At 37.7% G+C, this 27191-nt stretch overlaps 1 protein-coding gene across 1 annotated transcript in view; it reads left to right on the top strand.

Annotated features, from left to right (window-relative positions):
- PKP2 (plakophilin 2) overlaps positions 1-27191 on the top strand; it is a 148118-nt gene that overhangs the window by 59995 nt on the left and 60932 nt on the right. The window contains 2 exon segments of the mRNA XM_043969362.1: positions 8202-8337; positions 13331-13538. Coding sequence (XP_043825297.1) covers positions 8202-8337; positions 13331-13538 — 344 coding nt within the window.

Below are 27191 nucleotides of genomic sequence, written 5' to 3'. Positions count from 1 at the left end.
CTGGTCCCCAAAATTGGTCCCTTGGGTTTGTCTCCCAAAAAGGTTGGTGATGACATTGCCAAGGCAAGTGATGACTGGAAAGTGCTAAGGATCATAGTGAAATTTACCATTCAGAACAGACAGGCCCAGATTGTGACCCAGATTGAGGTTGTGCCTTCTGCTTCAGCCTTGATCACCAAAGCCCTAAAGGAACCTCCTCAGGACAGAAAGAAGCAGAAAAATATTAAGCACAATGGAAACATCAGTCTCAATGAGATCATCAACATTGCTCAACAGATGAGGCACGAGTACTTGGCAAGAGAGCTCTCTGGAACCATTAAAGAGATCCTTGGAACAGCCGAGTCTGTGGGCGGAAACATTGATGGCAGGCATCCTCATGATGCTATTGATGACATCAATAGTGGTGCTGTGGAATGCCCATCAAGTTAAGCTGCAAAGGAGACTATTGCAATAAATTAACGTTTGACAACAACAAGAACCTTTGGAATTGTCTTGGATCATTGTATTGCAGAGAAGAGCTAAGTTGGTCATGGTTGATCATCATACAGCATTGCTGTTATTGTGTATAATGTTCTCCTGCTCACTTCACTCAGCACCAGTCCACTTAATTCTTTCTAAGTTTTTCTGAAATGTGCCTGCTCATCATTTCTTACAGCATAATAGTATTCATATACCACAACTTGTTCAGCCATTCCCCAATTGATGGGCAATTTCCAATTCTTTGCCACCAGAAAGAGAGCTGCTACATGTGTACATGTGGGTCCTTTTCCCTTTTAATGATCTCTTTGGGATACAGACCTAATAGTGATATTACTGGGTCATATGCCCTTTGGGCATAGTTTCAAATTGCTGTCCAGAATGGTTGGATCAGTTCACAACTCCACCAACAATGCATTAGTGTTCCAATTTTTCCACAGCTTCTCCACCATTTATTATTTTCCTTTTTTTTCTTATTAGGTGTGATAGGTGTGAAGTGGTACCTCAGAATTGTTTTAATTTGCATTTCTCTGATCAATAGTGATTTAGAGCATTTTTTATATGACAATAGATAACATTGATTTCTTCATCTGAAAAGTTCCTGTTCATATCATTTGACCATTTCTCAATTGGGGAGGAAATAATTCTTTTTTTCTTTTTTTTAATTATAAAAGTATTTTATTATTTTCCAGTTACACGTACAGACAGTTTTCAACATTTGTTTTTATAAGATTTCTAGTTTCAAATTTTTCTCCCTCCCTTCCCTCCCCAAGACAGCAAGTAATCTGATATAGGTTATATATGTACAATCACTTTAAATGAGTTTCTGTGTTAGTCTTACTGTGAAAGAAGAATCAGAACAAAAAGGGAAAACCTCAGAAAGAAAAACATCACCAGAAAGCAAAAGTTCAATCTGCATCCATATTCCACAGTTCTTTTTTTTCTGGATTTGGAGAGCATTTTCCATCATGAGTCCTTCGGAACTATCTTGTACCATTGTATTGCTGAGAAGAATCAAGTCTATCACAGTTGATCAACACATAATGTTGATGATACTGTGTACAATGTTCTCCTGGTTCTGCTCATCTCACTCATCATCAGTTCATGCAAGTCCTTCCAGGTTTCTCTGATATCAGCCTGCTCATCATTACATTCATATACCACAACTTGTTCAGTCATTCCCCAATTGGTGGGCAATCACTCAATTTCCAATTCCTTGCCACCACAGAAAGAGCAGCTATAAATATTTTTGTACATGTGGGTACTTTTCCCTTTTTTAATGATCTCTTTGGGAAAAAGACCCAAAAGTGGTATTTCTGGGTCAAAGGGTTTGGGCATAACTCCAAATTGCTCTCCAGAATGGTTGGATCAGTTCACAGGTCCACCAACAATACATTATTCTTCCAATTTTTCCACAGCTTATCCAACATTTATTATTTTCCTTTTTTGTCATATTAACCAATCTGATAGGTATGAAGTGGTACCTCAGAGTTGTTTTAATTTGCATTTCTCTGATCAATAGTGATTTAGAGCATTTTTTCATATGGCAATAGATAGCTTTGATTTCTTCATCAGAAAATTGCCTGTTCATATCCTTTGATCATTTCTCAATCGAGGAATGACTTGGATTCTTATAAATTTGATTTAGTTCCCGATATATTTTAGAAATGAGACCTTTATCAAAAGTACTGGCTATAAAAATTGTTTCCTAGATTTTTGATGAAAAACACTTTTAAGGAGGGAGAGGAAGGAGGAAGGGAGAGAGAGAGAGAGAGAGAGAGAGAGAGAGAGAGAGAGAGAGAGAGAGAGAGAGAGAGAGGCAGAGACAGAGAAAGAGAGACTAAGAGAAACAGGGGAAAATAAGATGGAGGGAAATAGAAAGTTAGTAATCATGACTGTGAATGTGAATGGAACAAACCCATAAAATAGAAATAGCGAATGGGTTAAAAACCAGAACCCAACAATATGTTATTTACAAAAAACACACTTGACTCTCTCCTTTCCTTTACTGCTCTGCAGCTGCAACTCAGGCTTCAGAAGAGGCTTGCCTCTAGTGTCCTTCAGTATGGAAAAAAGAAGGTATGGCTTGACTCTAATGAGACCAATGAAATTGCCAATGGCATTTCCTGTCAGCAGATCTGGAAGCTGATTAAAGATGGGTTGATCTTCTGGAAGCTTGTTACTGTGCACTCTCGTGCCAGATGCTGGAAAATACTCTGGCTCAATGGAAGGGCAGACACATGGGCATTGGTAAGAGAAAGGGTACTGCTAATGATTATATGCCTGAGAAGGTGACCTGGATGAGGTGAATGAGAATTCTACAGTGTCTACTCCAAAGATATCATGAGTCCAAAAAGATTGACTGCCATATATACCACAGCCTGTACATGAAGGTGAAGGACAATGTGTTCAAGAATAAGCGGATCCTCATGGAGCATAAACTGAAGGCAGACAAGGCCCAGAAGAAGCTCCTGGCTGACCAGGCTGAAGCTTGCCAGTCCAAGACTAAGGAAGCATGAAAGCATCGGGCAAAGAGTCTACAGGCTAAGAAAGAGGAGATCATCAAGACTTTGTCAAAAACAAAACACACTTGAAACAGAGAAACACACAAAGTAAAAAATAAGAGGCTAACAGAATTTATTATGCTTGGTCTGAGGTTTTTAAAAGAGTAAATGTAGCAATAATGATCTTAAACAAAGAAAAAATAAAAATAAAGCTAATCAAAGAGACAAGCAGGGAAACTACATTTTGTTAAAGTACCTTAAATAATTGAAGCAATATCAGTACAAATCACACATGCACCAAATGGCATAGAATCCAAATTCTTAAAGGAAAAGTTAAATAGGAGGATGTAGATAGCAAAACTATACAAGTAGGAAACCTCAACTTTCCCCTCTCATAACTAGGTAACCAGCTCCCCGGACACGCCACCATGGCTAAGTCAACCCCCAGAGATTGATTGCCACCAGAAACTCCTCACCCCACTCTAATGTCTTCCACAAAATGATAAGCAAGGGGAAATTTTACATCTCTAAAAGCAATAAAATAGAGAGAAAGCAGATCGATGAATTGGGTGAACTATTAAAAAAACTAGAAGAAAAAAAATTTAAATTCCCAATTAAATAGCAAATTGAATATCCTGAAAATCCAGGGAGAGATTAATAAAACTGAAAGTAAGAAAATCATTAAACTAATAAATAAAACTAGGGACTGCTATTATTTAAAAAAAACCAAAAAATAGATAAACCATTGTTTAACTTGATTTAAAAAAATAAAAATGAAATAAATAAAATAAAAAGAAGGGGTACTGGCCCTGGAGTCAGGAGAACCTGAATTCAAATCTGGCCTCAGACACTTAACACTTACTAGCTGTGTGGCGCTGGGCAAGTCGCTTAACCCCAATTATCTCACACACAAAAAAAAATAAATAAAAATTTTAAAAAGACAAAAAAAAAAATTAAAAGAAAGAAAACCAAATTACCTGTATCAAAAATGAAAAAGGTGAATTTACCACCAGTGAACATGAAATTAAAGCTATTATTAGAACCTATTTTTCCCAATGAGACTAAAAATTCTAATATTCAGAGTGAAATGGTTACAAATATATAAATTGCCCAGATTAATGGAAGAGGAAAAAGAATACTTAAATAATCCTTTCTTAGAAAAAGAAATTGAACAAATCATCAATGATCTCCCTAAGAAAGAAATCCCTAGGACCAGATGGATTCACAAGTGAATTCTACCAAACACTGAAAGAACTATTAATTCTAATAATACATACATTATTTGGGAAAATAGGTGAGGAAGCAATAGAAAATTCTTTTTACAACATAAATATGGTGCCAATACTTAAACCAGGAAGAGCAAAAACACTGAAAGAAAACTATAGACCAATTTCCCTAATGATGCAAAATATTTAAAATAAAACACTAAGCAAGAGATTATAGCAACATATCACAAAGATCATACATTATAACCAGGTAGGATTTATACCAGGAGTGCAGGACTGGTTCAATATTGGAAAAACTATCAGCATAATTGATTGTGTAATTAACAAAAACAACATAAATAATATGATTATCTCAATGGATGGAGAAAATGTATTTTGACAAAATACATGTCATTCCCATTAAAAACACTAAAATGCATAGGAATAAATGGAGCTTTCCATAAAATATTAAGTAGTATCTATCTAAAACCATCAGCAAGCATTATCTGTAATGGGGATAAGTTAGAAGATAAGTGAGATCAGTGGTGAAACAAGGATGTCTTTATCTATTTAGAATTTCACTTTTCCCAAATTACATGTAAAACCAAACTTTAATATCACTCACTCCCCAGCACTCCCCCTTTTTCCTCTCCACTGGATAAGCTTTTTCTTGCTTCTTTTATGTGAGATAATTTACCCCATTCCACCTCTCCCTTTCTTCCAGTGCATTCCTCTCTCATCCCTTCATTTTATTTTTAAAAAGATATAATTTTGGGGCAGCTAGGTGGCACAGTGGATAGAGCACCGGCCTTGGAGTCAGGAGTACCTGAGTTCAAATTCGGCCTCAGATACTTAACACGTACTAGCTGTGTGACCCTGGGCAAGTCACTTAACCCCAATTGCCTCACTTAAAAAAAAAAAAAGATATAATTTCTTCATATTCAACTCACACCTGTGCCCTCTGTCTAAATGTACTCCTTTCAGCTGCCCTAACAGTGAGAAAGTTCTTATGAGTTACAAGTATCATCTTCCCATGTTAGAATGTAAGTTTAACCTTTTAATATCCCTTATGATTTCTTTTTCCTGTTTACCTTTTTTTTTTCCTTTCTAGAATCTTGTATTTAAAAGGCATTTTTCTCTTCAGCTTAGGTCTTTTCATCACAAATGCCTGAAAAATCCTCTTTCATTGAATTCCCATTTTTCCCCTGAAGCAGTATAATCAGTTTTGCTGGGTAGGTGATTCTTGGTTGTAATCCCAGTTCCTTTGCCCTCTGGAGTGTCATATTCCAAGCCCTCTGATCCTTCTAGAAGGAAGCCCTCTGAAGCTGCTAGATCTTGTGTTATCTTTGTGTTATCCTGACTATTGTTCCACCATACTTGAATTGTTTCTTTCTGGCTGCTTGCAATATTTTCTCATTGACCCGGGAGCTCTGGCATTTGGCTATAATATTCCTGGGAGTTTTCATTTGAAGATCTTCAGGAGCTGATTGGTGGATTCTTTCAATTTCTATTTTTCCTTCTGTTTCTTGAATATCAGGGTAATTTTCCCTGACAATTTATTGGAACATGATGTCTAGGCTCTTTTTTTTTTTTTTATCATGGCTTTCATTTGGTCCAATAATTTTCAAATGATCTCTCCTGGATCCATTTTCCAAGTCACTTGTTTTTCCAATGAGATATTTCACATTGCCTTCTATTTTTTTTTCATTCTTTTGGTTTTACTTTATTGTTTTTTGATTTCTTGTAAAGTCATTAGCTTCCATTTGCTCAAACCTAATTTTTAAGGAGAGCTTTCATACCTCCTTTTCCATTTGGTCATTTCAGCTTTTCAAGGCATTCTTTTCCTCATTGGCTTTTTGTACCTTTTTTACCATTTGGCCCAGTCTGTTTTTCAAGGTGTTATTTTCTTTAGTATTTTTTTGTGTCTCCTTTACCAAGCTATTAACATTTTTCATGATTTTCTTGCATCACTCTCTTTCCATTTTTTCCTCCACCTTTCTCACTTTATTTTCAAAGTCCTTTTTGAGCCCTTTGATGGCCTGAGACCAATTCATATTTTTCTTAGAAGCTTTGGATGTAGGATCTTTGTTTTTTTTTTGTCTCCTTCTAAGGATGTATTTTGATCTTCCTTGTCATTATAGAAACTTTCTATGATCAGTATTTTATTTGTTTGCATTTTGCCAAGTCTATTTCTTGAATTTCAAGTCTTTGTTAAAGTGGGGCACTGCTTCCAGATTGGAGGGTGTACCGTCCCAAGCTCCAGGGGTTTGTGCAGCTGTTTTCAGAGATACTTCTAGGAATTTGTAAATTTTTAGTTCTTCCAGGTGGTATGTTTTAAGGAGAGGTATGTTTACTACTCTCCAGGACTGTGTTCTGGTCTGTAAGCAACCATAGGCCTGCTTTTTTTCCCTGGACCTATGAATAGAATCCCACTCCACTTTGCCTGCAAGCTCTTGTGTGCTTGTGTTCCTCCCCTGTCTTGGACTGCCACCCAAGACTGTGACCTGGATCTGAGTATGGATAAAACAAGAGTGTTGCCTCAGTGCTAGCAAAGAGACCCTCATAATAACTTTCTGTGTATTCCCTGCTCCTGTCTTCTGTGGCTGAGACTGGGTCTATGCTGGTGCAGCTGTGGTCTACTCTCACCCAGGTAAAACAGACCTTTCCTGCTGACCTTCTAAGCTGTCTTTGGATGAAAATTTATTTCACCATATCTTGTGGGTTCTACTGCTCCAGGAATTGTTTTATGGCATTATTTTAAGGTATCTGGAGGGGTCTTGGGGAGAGCTCAGGCAAGTCACTGCCTTTTCTCTGCCATCTTGGCTCAGGTCCCAAGGTAACACTTTAGAAAAAGAGAAATTTGATGCCTCTCTGTTCCAGATTGCTAACAATCCACTTCTCAGATTTGCATTTTTCTTTTACTATTATTTCTCATCTCAACCTACTATTTTCCCTGACTTCCTCTAAGTCCTACCTAATACCTCATCTTCTCTGAGAAGCTCTTCCCAAACCTAGTGCCTTCCCTCCAAATTACTTTCTGTTTATCTTATATATATCCTTTTTGTATATATATTTGCCTTTTCTATTACATAATTAACTGCTGGAGGGCAGAGACTATCTTTTGCCTCTTTGTATTCCCAGCAATTAGCATGGTGCCTTATACACAGTAAATAGGCAAATGTTTATTTACTGACTCATTGACGTAGTTGAGTTATTTAGTAAAGGAAAAAATTTCTCTGGGGATAGAATCCAAGTGTGCTTTTGATGACAAGACAGGCAGATTGTAGCATGATGTCTTTTTAAAAATTTTTTAAAGATATAGTTACTCCTCAATATTTCAGTCTTAATATTTGTGATTTATTCTTGTAATGATGGTATAACAAACATAAGCCTGGCTTTCTCAATGTTTTAGATGCTTATACATAAACCAGTGATATTTCCTTGACCTGGGGTAATGATACTTATATAATATCCATACACAGGTCTGCCACCTCACCTGCTGGGTCTTAGGAAGACATTATGAGTCTTGGTAATATAGTACCAAGTACCTGACCTTGCAACCTTTTCCTGATATATTTTTTAAATTTTGTAATTAGATAAAATTTGTTCTTGAAGATTAAAGTACAGCCTAAAGTTGTTGTTTTTAATAATAATAATAAGTAACATTTATGTAGTGCTTATTGGGCTGGGCACTGTCCTAAGCAGTTTGCAATTATTATCTCATTTGTTCCTCACAACAACCCTAGGAGGTAGGTACTATTATTATCCCCATTTTACAGATGAAGAAAATGAGGCAAACATGTTAAATGATTTATCCAGTTACACTGCTAGTAAGTGTTTGAGGTCAGATTTGAAATCAGATCTTCCTGATTCCAGGCCTGGCCTCACTCTCCACTCTGCCACCTACTGCTATTTCCTTTTTGTAAATTTGTGAACTTAAACAAATACACAATATACCTCCCCCAAAAGTGTTGTATTTTACTGAACTCTAAGTTATTATATTTTCTATGTCTAGCCATGAAAATGTAGAGATGACTCTGGAGCATGCAGTAAGCATACTGGATTCAGATAGCACACTAACATCTAGGATTCAAGCTGCAGCTACCTTTATCCAGCATGAGTGTTTCCAGAAATCAGAAGCCCGAAAAAGGGTAAGGCACTAAACTTAATTATATGTGTATTGGGGTGGATGTTCTGTGTGAACTTCAAGAAAATTAGATTATTTTATGTATTTATTTGAAGTTTTCACTGATTCCAAGTATTCATGCTTTGCCCTACCACGTAATCACAGACCTGCTTTTTGGGAAGAATTTGTAAGGGTATTAAGTGAAATGCCCTCTTTTTCTCTTTCTTAATCAGATTTAAGGAAATCACTTCTTATTACTAAGCTGTTATTCAACTGTCCATACCCATGGCCCAGTAATACTACTGCTAGGTCTGTATCCCAAAGAGACCAAAGGAAAAGGAAAAAGATGAATATGTAAAATATATATAGCTATACATTTGCAGTTCTTTTTGTGGAGGCAAAGAATTAGAAATTGAGAATATGCATCAATTAGGGAATGGCTTAATGAGTTTTGATGTATCATTGTGATAAGGATACTATCATCCCATGAGAAATGACAAAGGGGATGGTTTCAGAAAAACCTGGGAACACTTATATGAACTGATATAAAATGAAGTGAGCAGAACCAGAACATTATACACAGGAACAACACTATTGTAATTGTAATCAGCTAACTTAACTCTTCTTTTCAATACAATGATCCATGACAATTCTAAAAGTACAACATCTGAAAGGAGTCATGATGAAATCCATTTCTCAGGAAACCTGATGAAAGTGCAGATTGAAGTTGTTTTTTAAATTTTTCTTACCTTTTTTTTTTTTTTCAACATGGCTGATACGGAAATAATGTCTTTACATGTATACTGCTGACCTCAATGCTAGTGGAATGAGGGAGAGATTTTGGAACTGAACATTTTTTAAAACAAATGTTAAATTAAAAAAAAAGAAAATTCATTTTTTATCACCTTAGCTAGCTTAAAGTATTTCTCTTCTTCCTTGTGTGTGTCAGGGTTTAGGAGTCAATGACCCCATTTGTAGCCTATATGAGGTTTATCAAGTAGACTATGTTACCACTCACTATACTTGGTGATAATCATGCCAACCCACTCCTTTCCAGCCTTGATTCATTTTCTCTCATCATATCCAGTTCAAACACAATAAAGGAATATGTTTTGATATTTCCTCATAAATTACTAAAATTACAATATCTCATTAATCAATTAGTTTTCATGAAATTCATAATCAGTGTGTCTGAGGAACCTTTTTTTTCTAGGCATTTGCTCCTATCTAAACATTAACAAAGAAAAAAAGAAAGACCTGTTTGTATATATGTGGTTTGTGAGAAAATCATGGGTTTTGGGATGCCCAGAGGCTCCTGCTTGAGGGGATAATATTAAGATTGATTGGATTGACTTTGCTGATTAACTCACTTAAAATTGACTTGATTTAAACTACACCTACCTGAGAGCCTGACCTTGGCATGTTGTGCTCACAGACCACCCTCAAGTCCAGTAAACCAATAGACTTGAATGATGCTAGCAAACAAATTATCTGAGCATTGTGGAAGGGCCGCCTCTCCTCTAGACCTGGAGGAAAGTTCCACTCTCAGTTAGGCTCTCGGACATGCTCGTGGAGGAGGACTTAGAGGAAGAAGCAGGTCAGGCTGAGCTCTATCTAGGTTAGATAGGCCTTTTCTTAACTTTCTGAGCCAAGTGTTCTCTCTTTACTAATATTTGGTATGCTTTAATAAATGCTTAATGCCCAAAACTGGTGCTAAAGCTTCTAATTTATAGGTAACAAATATATTAGAAACCCCAGTTAAATTTCCCCAAATTTGGGACAGAAATAAGGCAACCACATATAATTTTAAATGCCACAGGTTGTATAGCTATTGGTATACATACATACATACATCTCAAACACTAATTTCTTAGGGTTAAATAAACATCAATTATATACCAGCTATACAATTTTTAACAATGTAACAAACAGGAAAACAAAGACCTATGTATTTACAATGTATTAGCTATGAGAAAGACTTTAGCCCTAGAGTCACCTCTAACTATCACAGGTATAGTTGGCTTATCTTCATTCATTTCATAAATTTATAATTGTAAAATGTAAATAATTCATACATTTCATTCATACATATAGATAGAAGTTATGGAAGTCACATACCGTCTCAAGACCTCAGTTTCCTCATCTGTAAAATGAAGGAGTTGGGCTAGCTAAAAACAACCCTAGGCCCTTTTCTCTCTATATATTGTCTTCTCAAATTACCAACTGCTTTTTGGGCTTCTCAAATTTTATGTCTTATAGGCATCTGAAAAATCATCATATCCAAACCATACTGAAATCATTACTTTTCCCCTAAAACCCTCCTTTCTTCCCATGTTCCCTATAATTGTTAAAGATACCACCATCCTCTCAGTCACCCAGACTCATAAACTTGGTGTTATCCCTAATTCATCAGCTCCTCAGTTGCACTTATGTAGGATATTTAATTTAATCTGTTAACATATCTTGTTCTGTCTTCACAAAATCTTCAGTGTATGTCCCATTCTCCCCACTCATACAGCCACCATCCTCATTACCTCATGCCCGAACTAACCTTTTGGTTGTTCTCCTTGTCTCAACTCTCTCTCCCTTCTAATTCATCTTCCATTCAGCTGGCAGTGACTTTCTTAAAGCAATAGTCCCCTAATGAGTCCCCTGCTTATTAAACTCCAATGGCTCCCTATCACCTCCAGAATCAAACGTAAATTACTCTTTTTAACATTCAAAGTCTTTCATAACCTGGCCTCTTCCTACCTTTAATGTATTCTTATACTTTACTCCCTTCTGTGATCCATCTCTTCTGGCTGCTGGCTGTTCCTTACACACAACACTCCATCTCCTGATTACATGCCTTTTCACTGTCTGCCTCCCATGCCTAGAATGCTCTCTCCTCACCTCTTTCTCCTGGCTTTCTTGAAGATTCAACTCCTATCTTTGACAGTAAATCTTTCCCAGGATTCCTCTTTTTTTCACCCTAGTCAATTACCTCTGAGATTGTCTTCCATTTGCACTATTTCTATGTTACTTGCACATACTTTGTGCATGCTGTCATTATAATATGAACTCCGTGAGGGGAATGATCATGACTTTATCTTCCTTTGTATTCTTAGCATTCAGCATAATGCCTGGCTCATAGTAAACACAATATATTCTTGTAGATTGGCTAAAAAATAAAATTCAACAAGGATAAATATAAAGTCTTTCATTTGGGTTACGAAAATCAATTATACATATATTGAATGAAGGAGAGTCAGCTTAATGAGAGTACCTATGAAAAAAGCTCTTAGGTTTTAGTTGGTTACAAGTTTAATATAAACTCATTGTGTAGTATGGGTGTTTAAAAACATAAAAGCTAATGTAATCTTAGGTGACATTACTAGAAAAATATTATCAGGAGTGGTGTAACAGTTGTATTATGATCTGTATTGAGTGGGTGCACTATATATTCTCATTATTTAATCTTAACTGGAACAACTGCTACATGATAAAACTTTTGTTCTTTAATTGACTCTGTCCCATTCCCTTCAGTGACTGTTCAAAACCTTTTCTTCTTTCCTCAAGCTCCCAACAATACCAACTATCTCGCAGAAGTAAAGCCAGAACTAACATAGGGTTACATATAGCACTATGCATCTCCTATGTCTCCTTGACTCTGCTCACATGTCACATATTCCTTCTGAGAATCTTCTTCATTGAGGCAGACTACTTATGGAAATAAACCAGGAATCAACAAAAGGTTGATGTTTCCAACATCAAAAGAAAAACAAATCTGGTATTAATATAAATTTGAGAGGAGAGAAGCCACCAGAGCCTGTGAAACTTTAAGAATTTTTCCCAGACAGCCCCTCTTGGCATAGGATCTATCTCTGTCCCTAAGTTATATGTTTGTATATGATATGTGCAACCTAATAAACAAGAACAATATACTCAAGCTGACTTTATTCTTTTCTATTTCTAAAGATCCAGGGGTCTCAGAATCCAAGTTGAACTAGTTATAGTTTTTTCCCATCCCCAGACCTTCTCTGACTTTTCTCTGTTCCTTACCTTCTTGATATTCTCCCTAACTTACACTACTTTATAAAGAAATCAAGAAATAGCATTTTAAAACTACAAAATTATTTTATTAAAACAAAATGTTTGGGCAGCTAGGTGGGGCAGTGGATAAAGCCCTGCCCCTGGATCCAGGAGGACCTGAGTTAAAATCTGGCCTCAAACACTTGACACTTACTAGCTGTGTGACCCAGGGCAAGTCACTTAACCTTCATAGCCCCACCCCCCAAAAATGTTTCCATGTAGACATATCTAATTTATATAAGTATTTGTAAAAAATGCAGTGGATTACACAAATAACTGACAATTAGGATTAACATAACAAATTATTTCTTTCCTGAATTTCTGTTTATTTTGCAATTTTAACACCTTGCTGGAATAAAAATTTGTGTAACTTCATGGTTTACAAAGAATTTTTTCCTATTCTGATCTCTTGTATTGGCCTCTTCCAACTCTGAATTCCTTCCATACTTATCTTCTCCATCACTAAACCCATAATCACACAGTGGTTTCCATTTTTCTCTAATTATTCCAAGTGTCTTAGTATTGTCTTTCCAAACAGATTATAAGCTTTGAGGGGAAAGACACCACAGCAGGTGGTGTAGTAAGTAGATGGAGCACTATACTTGGAATCTGGAAGACCCTAATTTAAATCTTATCTCCAACTGGGTGACCCTGGACAAGTCATTTAACATTCCTCAATCTTGTTTCCTCATCTGTAAAATGGAGTTCAAAGTATTACCTATGTTACTGACTTGTTATTAGGATCAAATGAGATAATATATGTAAAAGCATCGAAACCTTAAAGTTTATATAAACGTTAGATATTGTTGTTATATTGGGTCACTTAATAAACCTAAACCCACAAAATAACAAAGAATAAAATCAGGTGTCATTGCATTATATGCCTCTTCTCTAAAACAAAGTCACAAGGCAAATAAACATGATGGAATCTGGATCTCCTTCTTCAGGTTAATCATCTTCGGGGCATACCGAAGCTTCTACAACTCCTAAAAATACAAAATGAGGATATACAGAGGGCAGCATGTGGAGCCCTAAGAAATTTGGCATTTGAAGATAATAACAACAAGGTGGAAATAGCTGAACTGAATGGGGTTCCTCGATTGCTCCAGGTCCTGAAGCAAACCAGAGACTTGGAGACTAAAAAGCAGATCACAGGTATTGCTTTCTTTCTTTTTTGTTTGTTTGTTTAGAATTTTATTTTTCCAAATTACATGTAAAAATAAATTTTGTCATCAATTTTTTAAAACTTTGTGTTCTAACATCTCTCCCTGCTCCCCAAGAACTCAAGCAATTCAGTATAAGTTATACATGAGTAGTTATGCAAAACATCCCCACATTAGCCACGTTGTGAAAGAAAACAGAGAACAACAAAACCAGATTAAGGAACTATAAAAAAAATGCTTCAAAAATATGCTTTAATCTGTTTTCAGATACTATCAGTTCTTTCTCTGTAGATGGATTGCAATTTTCATAAGTCTTTCAGTGTTATCTTGGATCATTACATTGCTCAAAATATCCAAGTCATTCATCACAAATACCTGAAAGTCCTCTTTTTTATTGAAGTCCCATTTTTCCCCCTGAGAGATTATACTCAGTTTTGCTGGGTCAGTGAGTTTTGGATGTCATCCCAATTCCTTTGCCCTCTGGAATATTATATTCCATGCCCTATGATCCTTTAATGTAGAAGCTTCTAGATCCTGTGCTATTGTTATAGTGGCTCCACAGTATTTGAATTGTTTCTTTCTGGCTGCTTGCAATATTTCCTCTTTGATCTGGGAGCTCTGGAATTTGGCTATGATATTCCTGGAAGTTTTTATTTCAGGATCTCTTTCAGGAGGTGATCAGTGGATTCTTTCAATTTCTATTTTACCTTCTGCTTCTAGAATATCGGGGCAATTTTCCCTGAAAATCTCTTGGAAGATGATGTCTAAGGTCTTTCTTTGATCATGGTTTCCAGGTAGTACAATAATTTTCAAATTATCTCTCTTGGATCTATTTTCCAGGTCAGCAGTTTTCCCAAGATGTTATTTCACATTGCCATCTATTTTTTTTATTCATTTGTATTTGCTTTATTGTATCTTGGTTTCTCATAAAGTCACTTTCCATTTGTTGAATCCTAATTCATAGGCAATTATTTTCTTCAGAGAGCTTTTGTGTCTCCTTTTCCATTTGGTTTTTCAAGCTGTTGACTTTTTTCTCATCAGTTTCCTGCATCACTCTCATTCCTCTTTACATTTTTTTCCCTCTACCTCTCTTACTTTATCCTCAAAGTCTTTTTTGAGCACCTCTATCGCTTGAGACTAATTCGTATTTTTCTTGGGAGCCTTGGATGTAGGAGCCCTGACATTGCCATCTTCCCCTGAGGGTGCACCTCTATCCTCCCTGTCACCAAAGAAACTTTCTATGGTTTGCAGCTTTCTCTGCTTGCTCATCATGCCTGTCTTTTGCCTGACTCCCAACTCCTTCCCAATGTGGAACCCTGCTTCCAGGCTATACTATCCCAAGCCTCAGGGGGTTCCAGGTGATACAACTTAAGGAGGGTCAGGTTTTTTACTCGCTTGACCTATGCTCTGGTCTGTAAATAACCCCAAGCCAACTTGCTAATTAACCAGACAACAAAATTTTGTTTGCTAAGGTTGTTAGCTCCAAGCAGCCTGCATCCTTCCCCCACTTGGGCCTCCACCACTCAAGATTTCTTCCTGCTTCCCTGCTGGGGTAGGACAGTTTTATTCCTCTTCAGTTCTTACAGATACCCCTGTGTTTCCACCACGCCCCCTCCCAGACAGCTGTTCAGCCCTCTCACCAGACCGTGAGCTTAGTTCCAGAAGATGCCAGTGCTGCAGTCGATTCAGAGGCTTGGGGGTAAGTTTCTCTGGCACAGCCTGCCTGGGACTCAATCTGTGTTGGCATGACTGCAGGGTTGGACTCCATTCTCAGCCCAGCACAGGAGGCCCCTCCTGCCAAACTTCTAAGCTGTCTTTAACTGGAAAATAATCTCAGCCTGTCTTTTTGTGGGTTCTACTGCTCCAGGATTTGTCTTATGGCTGCGTTTGGCATTTTTTTGGAGTAATTTTATCAGGAGCTCTGAGCATTTAATGCCTCTGCCATCTTGACCTATGCTCTGGTCTGTAAATAACCCCAAGCCAACTTGCTAATTAACCAGACAACAAAATTTTCCTCTGCCATCTTGACTAGCAATACTTGACAGGTATTGCTTTCTAAATGTATAAGGCCACAACAATGGACACACCACCCAGGTATACTATGTTATATATTTTCCCCAAATCTTTTGAGGCAAACAATTTATGGGCTCATTGCCATAACGCAGAAGGTATTTTTTTTTCAGAAGGTAATTCTAAAGGAACATTGTTACGTATTCCCTTTCTTTGCCAGGCTTGGGGAAAATCTCCTGAATTTTCAGTTTAATCTTTTAAAATCAAAACTTCACCAGTCTGTTACTTAAAAGCTGTGAAACAAATTTTCATCAAGGTTTGCTGCAAGGAAAATAAGTCTGTGCACACTCAGATTATATGAACATTTACTGTTTAAATGAATAAATGGTATTTCCTCAAGTGGCAAAACATGGTGGCTTAGCAGAAACCACAATGGATTCTCTTTTTTTGACTCAGGTTAGATCTCTTTAGTCAGTCTAAGATAGAAAGTTGGGCAATTCACGTCTTGAAACTGGTCAGTATCAGTCTATATGGATAATTCAGTTTTTTGTTAGTGGTTTTTTTTCCCATCTACTCTCACCCTCCCCCCGAAATTACTTCAACTCTCTCCTTCATTTTGCCTATATAAAAACAGGATTGGAACAAAAAAAAATATCTTTTCTTCCAAATGGATAAGGAAAATTAAACTGCATCAGGTAGGACAGAGATCTATTCTGTAAGGTGATGGATGAGGGCAGGCCCTTAGGGCATATAATTTGTCTAATTGGATGTTGTCTTTTTCACAAGAGACCATAAGGAGTGAATGAGTGGGTAGTGATTCACTGCTATTAGCAACTTAGCTATCTGTCCTCCCATGCCTATCAGTTCTTGGTATTGTTGGCATCTATGCGGGAAGTCATAGGGTACTAACTCCCTATTGCCTCTAAGATCAAATGCAAACTTCTCTGTTTGGCATGTTAAGACTTTGACCTACCTTTCCAAATTTATTATACTCCTTTATATACTCTTCAGTCCTGTAGCTAGGTAGCACAGTATGGATAGAATACTGATCTTAGAGTGGGGAAGACCTGACTTTAATTATTAGTTGTATGACTGTGGGCAAGTCATTTAACCCCTGTCTGCCTCAATTTCCTCAATTATAAAATGGAGATCACAATAGCACCTATCTCTGAAGGTTGTTGTGAAGATTCAATGAAATAGTATGTGTAAAGTGCTTAATACATTTCCTGGTGCTTTTTGTTTTTGTTCAGTTGTTCTCAGTTGTGTGCCCATTTGGGATTTTCTTGGACTGAACTTTCTTGGGGTTATACGGCTAGTTAGTTTCTGAGCCCAGATTTGAATTCAGAGAGATGAATCTTCCTGAATTCAGGCCCAGCACGCTATTGACTATGCCACCTAACCACCAGTGTGGCGCAAAGTAGACGCTTAATAAATACTTGTTAACTTGCTTCCTCGCTTCCTTCAGATAGCTAGAGAATAGACATAGAGAGATAGATATGTATATATGTACACATATGTACACATGTATATGTGTGCATGTATATACATATACTATATACGCATTCACCATATAATATACTGATAGACATAGATATGTACATCTAGATAGATAGACACATGTGTGTGTCTGTGTTGTTTCCCCCAGTAGAATGCAAGCTGCTTGAAGGCAAAGACTATTTTTGTCTTTGTAGCCCCAAAGCCTAATCACAGGTGCTGATTGATTAACAAAAGTCACACTACATTTCTTTTAATTACCATCATAAGAGGTAAGGAACATTCCTACCTCCACCTCCCAGCACATATGCATACTCTCATTTAGAGTAGCTTAAAAGAGGGAGCCTAGAAAAAGATGGTACTTGGGTATTGCTAAAGGGTTGAACACTAAACACTCCCCCATCTCTGACATCTTGTGAATATAAGAAGATAATATGTAAATGTTAAAAATAGTTGAATAACTATAAACAATGGCAGTGGCAATTAGACATTTTTACTAACATGTATTAGGAACTGGAGGAGTGGGAAAGGAAAGGGAATACCAAAGATTTCTGTTTGCACCTTTTCTCATTCTACTTCAATTCTAAGATTTAAAAAGAAATCTAACTGGTGTTTCTCTGAAAATATAGAAAATTGATGTTCAGATTTGACTTTTTCTGCCAATACATCATAAGGATAACATGCATATGATAATGATTTTATATATATATAATATGTGATGTTATACTTTATTATATATCTTTGCCATTCTGTCTTTGCACATTAGAAGTGAATTCTCAGGGCAGCTAGGTGGTGCAGTGGATAGAGCACCAGCCCTGGAGTCAGGAGTACCTGAGTTCAAACATAGCCTCAGATACTTAACACACTTAGTAGCTGTGTGACCCTGGACAAGTCACTTAACCCCAATTGCCCCACTAAAAAAAAAGAAAAGAAAAGAAAAAAGAAGAGGTGAATTCTCATGTGTGTTAAAATTTATTTGTAGTAAAGTTTTAGCTGAATCATTTGGGAGGGACCACACCTGGCCCACCCCGAGAGTTACATGTGCTACTGAACAGCTTTTGAAGGACCTCCCCTTTTGGGGGAGGGGAGATTGAACGCTACCTATAGGGAGGGTAGGCTGCTTCTGGAGTGTAGGCTGTTTCTGGTAGGTGAGGCATGTTCCGAGGCGCAGTCTTTTTGTTCGGGCTGGCCTGGTGGTGTACGTGCTGGTTCTCGGTCTGGCGGGCTGTTCAGGTGGTTGGTGAGTTTAATACAGAAAACCCTAAATTCCTTTGAACTAGCTTAATTGGGAACAATCTGGGAGTGAATAGGTTAAGCTTAGAGTTTCGAGTATTTATCTTTATTTCTATTTTCCTATTTCCTTATCTTTGATTTTTATTAGTTTCGCCTTTGTTGTTTAATCAATTCCCGAGTAATAAAATCTGATCCTTTTGTGAACTAAAGCTTAGAGGCTCCTTTCTTATTGGCCGGGGAGAAGTATCTAAAAGGAATAATTCAGAGGGGGATTAAACCTTAAAAAAAGGTCCCTCATATTTCTGGGACCCCAATATTAAGGCGAGTCACCCAAATAGCTCTCAGTATATCCAATTTTGGTCCTCACAGTTTGGCAAGCCAGCCAGGATTCGAACCTAGATTGAAGCATAAATTCAGCAAAAATAATTTACTGTTCTTATCCAAAATACAACAGATTATGAAATCATTGACATTAAAAGTTGCAGGTATCAAATTTCATAAATGAAAAGTAAGGTTTCTCAATATAGTATTATAGAAAATCCTATCCTAATAGCTTGGTCTTCTATTTAAACTGTTTCCATGACTAATAGCTGTTCATTATGAATATAGATAATTTAAGCTTTTTATCTTATACTGTTTAGACATGTCAGGTCTATAGGAATTAGAAAAAAAGCTGTAATAATCCTAATTTTAAATTATGAACAACAACAGATGGGAGCAATGGCCTAGATAATTATTAATTTTAAATCACAAATTCATTAGTTTCAGTATTCAAAATGTTCAACAAACCTTTCTTAAGTGTCAAAAGACTGTGCTACATGCTTTGATACAAAGATGAAAAGCAACAGAAATCCCTGTCCTCAAGAAGTTAATAATTTAAGGGAGAAAGGAATCAAGCATTTTATTAAGTATCTACTATGTGCCAGGCGCTGAGCTAAGCACTTTATAAATATTATCTCCTATGATCCTCATAACATCATCTCAGGAGGTTCTCTAAGATGGGCCCAGTCATTTGATCTCTGTCTCCTGCAATTCTCTTGACTGTAAAATGGGAATAATAATAACTTTTTTGACTCTGGGGCAGCCACATGACACAATAGTTAGAGCATTGGGCTTGGAATCAGGAAGATTCATCTTGGACATGACTGGAAACCCCCCCCACAGTTTAACAATAAATAATAAATATGCTTACAATTATTTGATCTTCTTATATTCTTTAGCAAGTGCTTTGTTTCTTGAGGAAATTTATTTTCATTATGTTTTATTCCTTTTGTGGGATTTTGGTATTCTTATATAGAAATGATATTGATTTTTGAGTATTACTTTATGTCTTATAGTTTTACTGATTCCTTGAATTGTCTGCTTAACTAGTCCAGCCTCTGAGACAAGCTTGCTTTATTTCCCTGGGTAGATTACTTAGTGGGGTGCCCTAATGGTGCCCTAAATTCAAAAGTTACAGAAAAGTTGTCTGTCTGCATTGGTGGAGGTGATTTTGACAGGAGTTCCCTAGTAGTAGTAGGCTTCCACCAGTCGTGGACAACCATGGATTAGCACCTTGAAGAGCCACAGGCCACAGTGTGGCTGTGCAGTCTGATATGGGAGCCGCAGCTCCTGCCGCAACAAGGACATCAGAAAACTGCGCTCTCTGTTGCCCATCGGTTCCTGCGTCTTTTTTTTTTCCTCCAGAGCTTGAAGGCCCATCTCAGCTGTGCGCAAGCTGCTCCTGAGTATTGAACTCCATCAGGCACCATCCTTTGCCATCTCCTACCAGCTGCCAATGTCTATTCCCAGAACCCTCAAGTCTTGCTTGCATACATCTCTGTAGCAAAGCTGGGGGCGTCCAGCAGGTCTTTGGCCTGAGGCTAACTCACCATAGAGTAGGTCTTTAGGAATGCGCCCATCTTGCTTGTGGTGCACATGACCGAGCCAGTGCAGCCGTCTTTGTTTCAGTAGCGTGTAGATGCTTGCAAGTTGCACGCATTGAAGCGCTTCTGTGTTGGTGATCCTATCTGACCAAGATATGCCAAGGATGCACCAAAGGCAGTACATGTGGAAGCTGTCAAGCTTCTTCTCTTGTCTAGTATACGTAGTCCATGTTTCGCTGCCATACAGTAAGGTACTCAGGACGCATGCTCTATAGATGGCAAATTTGGTTCATCTTGTCAGTTTACTGCTTGCCCAGACATGCTTGGCAAGCTTAGCCATGGTTGAAATAGCTTTCCCAATCCTCTGATTGATCTCAGAATCAAGTGACAAATTGTCAGTGACAATAGAGCCAAGATACGAGAATTGGCTTACAACATCCAACTGGTTGCTACCGATGTGTATCAATGGAAGCAACATAGCACTCTGACACATGACTTTCGTCTTTTTAAGATTTATGGTTAGGCCAAAGTCCGTGCAAGCTTGGGAGAAGAAATCCATCAAGGTCTGCAATTCACACTCTGAGTGACAGTCAAGTGCGACATCATGGGCAAAAAGCAGGTCTCTAAGGGTGCTACCTTTCACTCTGGTTTTGGATCTCAGACATGAAATGTTAAACAGGCCTCCATCCAACCAGGAATGCAGATAGATGCCATCAGTTGATGAACCAAAAGCATGACGCAACAGCATGGAGAAGAAAATTCCAAACAGCATGGGAGCAAGCACGCATCCTTGCTTGACTCTGCTGTTTATGCTGAATGCTTCAGAGGTGTTGCCTTCAAACTGTACAACACCCTGCATGTTGCAATGAAAGGAGCGAATGAGGCTATGGAGTATAGGAGGGCAACCAATTCTTGAGAGAATTTCGAAAAGACCTTCTCTGTTAACCATATCAAACGCTTTGGTCAGGTCTATGACTGCACTTTTCTTGCAGTTGGCAAAGTGAGAAAATCATATCGATACCACTATCCTCCCTGCTCGAAAGCCACATTGCGATTCGGGATAAACACAGTCGGCAAGTTTACGCAGTCTTAGCAAGATGACCTTGGCAAACATTTTCCCAATGACACCGAGAAGTGAAATCCCTCTGTAGTTGTTACAGTCACTCCTGTATCCACTGTTCTTATAAAGAGTAACTATACGGGCATTGAGCATATCCTGTGGCACTTCACCTTCTTTCCAACACAGGCACAACAATTCATGCAGGTGCTTTAATAGGACGTTTTAAGAGCATTTGATCAATTCACCTGCAATACCATCTATATCCGGAGCTTTTCCACATCTTAGGGAGCTAATTGCATTCTCAAGTTCCTCGAGTGTGGGTACATTGTCCAACTCCTGTAGTACAGGGAGGGACTCCATGATGTTTAAAGCTGATTCTGTCAGGAGTTCCCTAAACCAATGAAATCACAGGAGCTCCCCCACTCTCTTCCCTCAAAAAAAAAAAAAAAGACTGAACAGTCTAGCTTATTAAGTTGATACTGGCTATTATTGTCCTCAGAAGTTTAGGTGGTGCAGTGGATAGAGTGCCAAGCCTGGAGTCAAGAAAGCCTGAGTTCAAATCCAGCTTCAGATACTTCCTAGCTATATGACTCTGGGCAATCCAATTAACCTTATTTCCTTCAGTTTTCTCATCTGTAAAATGAGCTGGAGAAATAAATGGTAAACTTCTCCGGTATCTTTTCCAAGAAGACCCCAAATGGGGTCACAAATAATTAGACATGACTCCACTCAACTTCCCAACTCTAAGCCCAATGCTCTGTCCACTGTGCCACCTAGCTGCCTCCATCTGCCATCTCTATGGCTTTGTTTTAGTTGTTCCTCATGCCTAAAAATCACTCACTCCTTACCTCTGCCTCATAGAGTCCCCATCTTCCTTTAAGCCACAACTCAAGAACCATCTTTTGCAATGAGCTTACATTCTAATGGGAAAGTTAATAAGTACATATAAAAATAAAAGTGCATATAATAAAGATTATAAATACAATATAGTGCAGGCGTTTGGAAGGATGGTAATTGTAATTTGTATCTAAAGCATTCCCCTAATCTACCAATTCAGTATGAAAAAAGAAAAAAGGCTAGGTTGTTTTGTTTTGTTTTGTTTTTAGTCTGGCATGACTTGTTCATGATAAAACCCTGTTGGCTCTACTTTCCTTTCTAAATGTTTACCATCCAGATCTTTAATTATCTGTTCATGAATTTTTCTAGGAATCAAATTCAGGCTCATTGTCCTGATTATCAAATTCTCTTCTCTTTTTAAAAAAAAAATCAGGATATTATTATCCAGTTTTCCAGTTTTCCAGTTTTTTCCAGTCAATATTATTGACATTGACTTATCAATTACTTTTTTTTTAGTGAGGCAATTGGGATTAAGTGACTTGCCCAGAGTCACACAGCTAGTAAGTGTTAAGTGTCTGAGGTCGGATTTGAACTCAAGTACTCCTGACTCCAGGGCTGGTGCTCTATCCACTGCACCATCTAGCTGCCCTGACTTACCAATTACTTTCGCTGGCTCTTTCACTACCTGAGGATGTAGGTTATCTGGTTTGAGATCTTGAATTCATTAAAAGCAAAGAGATGGTCTCTCACTATCCCCTGGTTTATGTGTTTATAGATCCCATTTATAAAGTAGCGATTGATTCAGCTAATCAAAAAATCTCCATATAAATCTCCATAGAGATAGTGTTAAGCAATTAGAGTTCTTGACCTAAAGCACTATCAGTAAAAAGTGTGTGATCATACTACAAAATGCTATGAGAAACTAACTTGCTAATATTAGACAGATGAATTTCCAGCATCTATCCACTGCTAATTATTGACAGGAGAGCCTGTGTTGGGATGGTTGAATTTGAATTTGAGGCAATATAGTTTAAGGCAAACTGTATTTAGAGTTAGAAGACCCGATTTTCAGTGCCAATTCTGTTACTTACTCCCTCTGTGACTGCAAGTTGTTTTGCTTCAGTTTTCTTATCTGTAAAAAGGGTAATGGACTAGATGATTTTCTTAGAGTCTTTCCATCTATAAACCCTATGGCCCTACAGAAAATGGTAGTAGAGCACAAAGGAAACCAGTTATTACAGAGAGCAGTCAGTCAACAAGCATTTATGTGAGCTAGTGAAACCAGTTTGACTGGTTCAGCCTCAGCCTGAAGGATGCCTGTATGTTAAGGTTTAATTACTTTTTTATTCTGGCACAGTTAGAATTAGGTTTCCTGGCTCCCTATCCTTCACATTCCTCATTACTTAGTAGGAAATTCAGTGGTCCATACTACCCCACAGCCACTAGTGATAGATAAATCTCCTATTAGGACTATGCCAGCTCTTTGTCTTACAACTTTATATAAATTTGAGTCCTAAGGGACTTTAGGCTTTCAGTCATTCTGCTGCACTTTTGAGCCACCATGGAACTGTGGAACAATGGGGACCAAAGACCTATGTTGATTCCTTTTGGCATTGCTTTTCCTCTTGTAACTGCCATCCCTGTGCAGCAGTCCCCCTTTTCACTATAACTTATTGATTTTATATATATATATATATATATATATGTGTGTGTGTGTGTGTGTGTGTGTGTGTGTATAATTATACCTAAGCCCTGAAGATATAAATAAAGGCAAAAAAAATATCCCAAACCCAAAAACCACCATTAAAAAAACACTACTTTATGGAAAATGCTAGAATAACACTGGTAGAAGTATCATAGAGAATAATCAGCAGCATTAATTAAACATATATTGTGTGCCAGGCATAGTGCTATGCACTGTGTATATAATGAAAGGCAAAAGAAAAAAAAACCAATCCCTTCCCTCAGGGAGCTTGCATTTTAATGGAAAAACAAGCACATAGAGTACAAATTTCAGAGGTAAGGCACTACCAATGAGGAAATAGGTGAGGGGATAGGAACAGTTAAGACTTCCTGCTGAAAATATGATTTGATCTGAGTCTTGAAGGAAGTCAATGAAGCCAAGAGATGGAGATGAGGAGGGATAGCCAGTGAAAAGGCACTGAGTTAGGAGCACATGAGAGAAAAAGAAGGAAGACCAGTGTCATTGGACCACAAAAGTGGAGGGTAGTAAAGTATGAGAAGATTGGAAAAAGTAGGTAGGGTCCAAGTGATAAAGGGCTTTATGTGCCAGATAGAGGAGTTTATGTTTTATCTTAGATGTATAAGAGAAGTGATTTTTTCTATCATATTAATAACCAATTATTAAAATAGGTTTAAGTTTTTTCTCTTTATTTCCTCAACTCAAGAACAAGCCCCTTTAGGGTCTTTCATCCAGTCTCCAAAGGACAAAGCCTACTTTCCCTTCTACTCATGCCACACAGATTAATATCCAGATTGATACTAATATAAACCACATTTATCAAATTGATTAGACTTAACCAGGAGTCCACAAACTAGGGCAGATGGGCCAAATTCAGCTGACCACCTGTTTTTGTAAGGACTGCTAGCTAAAACAGTTTTTACATTTTAAAATACAGTTAATGCTAATCATAATGACTATAAAATCCAAGGGTTGACATACAGTCTGTAATCGAAATCTGACTTTGTGGGTTATATTAAAAAACAGTCAGGGTGCTAGAATTGGCCATAGATTGCTGAACTCCACATTATTTTTAGCATTTCTGAGCATCTAACCATTTTATTTAAGTTAGTTTATATACAGAACTTGAATACCTCATCCAAGTTACCAGAACTCTACCTCAGACCTGCTTTTTAAATGTTCTCTACCTCCTTCATAAGTTATTAGTATGCCCAAACTCTTCTTTTCTGGAGGCATCTTAGCATTTGGAGGAAGGAAAAACTTATTGATAAAGGTCCCAGCAAACCCTTAATGCTAATTGGTTCTGGGGAATAATTTATATGCTATGATTTGAGGATACAGAAAATCTTAGAAGCTATGTCCAGCCCAAAATTTGGGGCAAACACATCTTCTTTTGGTCCTAAGTGATCTGGTTTTGTTATCTCTTGAATAGCAGTCATAGAAACTCTGATGCTATATTTGAATTAGCCAGGAATTAAAAATAAACCCAGATCATCCTAGAAGGCTGAATTATGTGCTTCCCTTTAAAACCACAAATCGAGGCCATTACCACCACCATTTCTGTGATTCTCTCCCACATATACTACATACACATTGTTATCATTACTTAATACAATAAGAACTAAAAACTAACATTTAAATAGTGCTTTAAGATTTGCAAAACATTCTGCATATCTACATCATTTGATCCTCACCCTTTTATTGATGAAAAAACTGAATATGAGAGGTAGAGAGAGTGTGTGTAGGTAGAGAGAGACAGACAGACAGACAGACAGACAGACAGACAGACCTAGACCAAGATCAAGACCGAGACCAAGACTGAGAACCTTCTTACACCAAGTTCAGCACTGTCATCTGAGTCACCTTGATTCCTCAAAATATTCCTACATATGTATACATACATATGTATATGTATGTACATTCCTATATATGTATATGTGTATATATCACATGTATACACACACACACACACTCCTGGGAAGTGAGTACTATTATTGTTCCTATTTTTGCAGATGAAGAAACCGAGAGAGTAACTTGTCCAGGACCACTCTGTTTGAGAGGCAGTATTTGGTTTTCTTTTTCTCAGTAAAAACTTCTTTATTTAAAGTTTTGAGTTCCAAATTTTATCCCTCCTTCCCTCCCTCCTTTTCCCCCTCCCTGAGGCAGTAAGCAAGCAGATATAGGTTATACATGTACAATTATGTAAAACATTGCCATATTGGTCATTTTGTATAAGAAAACTTGAATAAAAGAAAAAATGAAAGAAAGTAAAAAATAGCATATTTCAGTCTTTGATCAATCAGTACCAGTTCTTTCTTTGGAGGTGGATAGTATGTTTTTTTGTTTGTTTGTTCATTTGTTTTGTGGGGCAATGAGGGTTAAGTAACTTGCCCAGGGTCACACAGCTATTAAGTGTCAAGTGTCTGAGGTCATATTTGAACTCAGGTCCTCCTGAATGCAGGGCCAGTACTACCCCCAATAATATGTTTCATTGTTAGTCCTTTGGGATTGTCTTGGATCATTGTATTGCTGAAAATAACTAAAGTCATTCACAGCAGATCATCTTACATTGTTGCTGTTATTTTGTATACAATACATTTCACTTTGCATCAGCTCATATAAGTCTTTTTAGGTTTTTCTGATAGCATCCTGCTCATCATTTCTTATAGCACAATAGTGTTCCATCATAATCTCATCCCACAATTTGTTCAACCATGTGGCCAATTCGGCTTTGCAAGCTGTTGACTTTTTTCTTCCTTGATTTTCTTGCATAACTCTCATATCTCTTTCCCCTTTTTTCCCTACCTTTCTTACTTTGTTTTCAAAGTCCTTTTTGAGCACTTCTATGTCCTGAGACCAATTCATATTTTTCTTGGAAGCTTTGGATGTAGGAGCTTTGACTTTGTTATCTTCTTCTGAGGGTGTATTTTGATCATCCTTGTCACCATAGAAACTCTCTAGCGTCAGCATTTTTTTTTCTGTTTGCTCATTTTCTCAGTCTAGTTCTTGATTTTTAACTTTGTTAAAGTGGGGCGCTGCTTCCAGGGTGGAGGGTTCACTGTCCCAAGCTTCAGGGGGTTTGAGCAACAACAGTTGCTAAAGATACTTCTAGGAATGTATAAGTCCCTAGTTCCTCCAAGATTGGTACGATTTAAGGAGAGGCACATTCACCACTGCCCTGGCCTGTGCCCCAGCCTGCAAGCAACCACAGGCCTGCTTCTATGCCCTGGGCCCTGGAACAGCCCTGCTCTTCTCTGGCTGCAAGCTCTTGTGTGTTTGTGCCCCTTACCCGCCTCAGCCACCACCCAAGACTGTGACCTGGCTGTGAGCATTGGCAAAACAACAGTCCTGCCTCAGCACTGGCAAAGAGACCCCTGTAATCTCCCCATGGCCAATCAGTCAACATCCTCACTGTCCAGTGGCTGAGTTCCAGAAGCAGCTGCT

This window comes from Dromiciops gliroides, chromosome 5 (genome assembly GCF_019393635.1).
Source record: "Dromiciops gliroides isolate mDroGli1 chromosome 5, mDroGli1.pri, whole genome shotgun sequence".
NCBI lineage: Eukaryota > Metazoa > Chordata > Mammalia > Microbiotheria > Microbiotheriidae > Dromiciops > Dromiciops gliroides.
The sequence above is the reverse complement of the archived record's forward strand: the minus strand, read 5'-3'. Positions and strand labels throughout refer to the sequence as shown.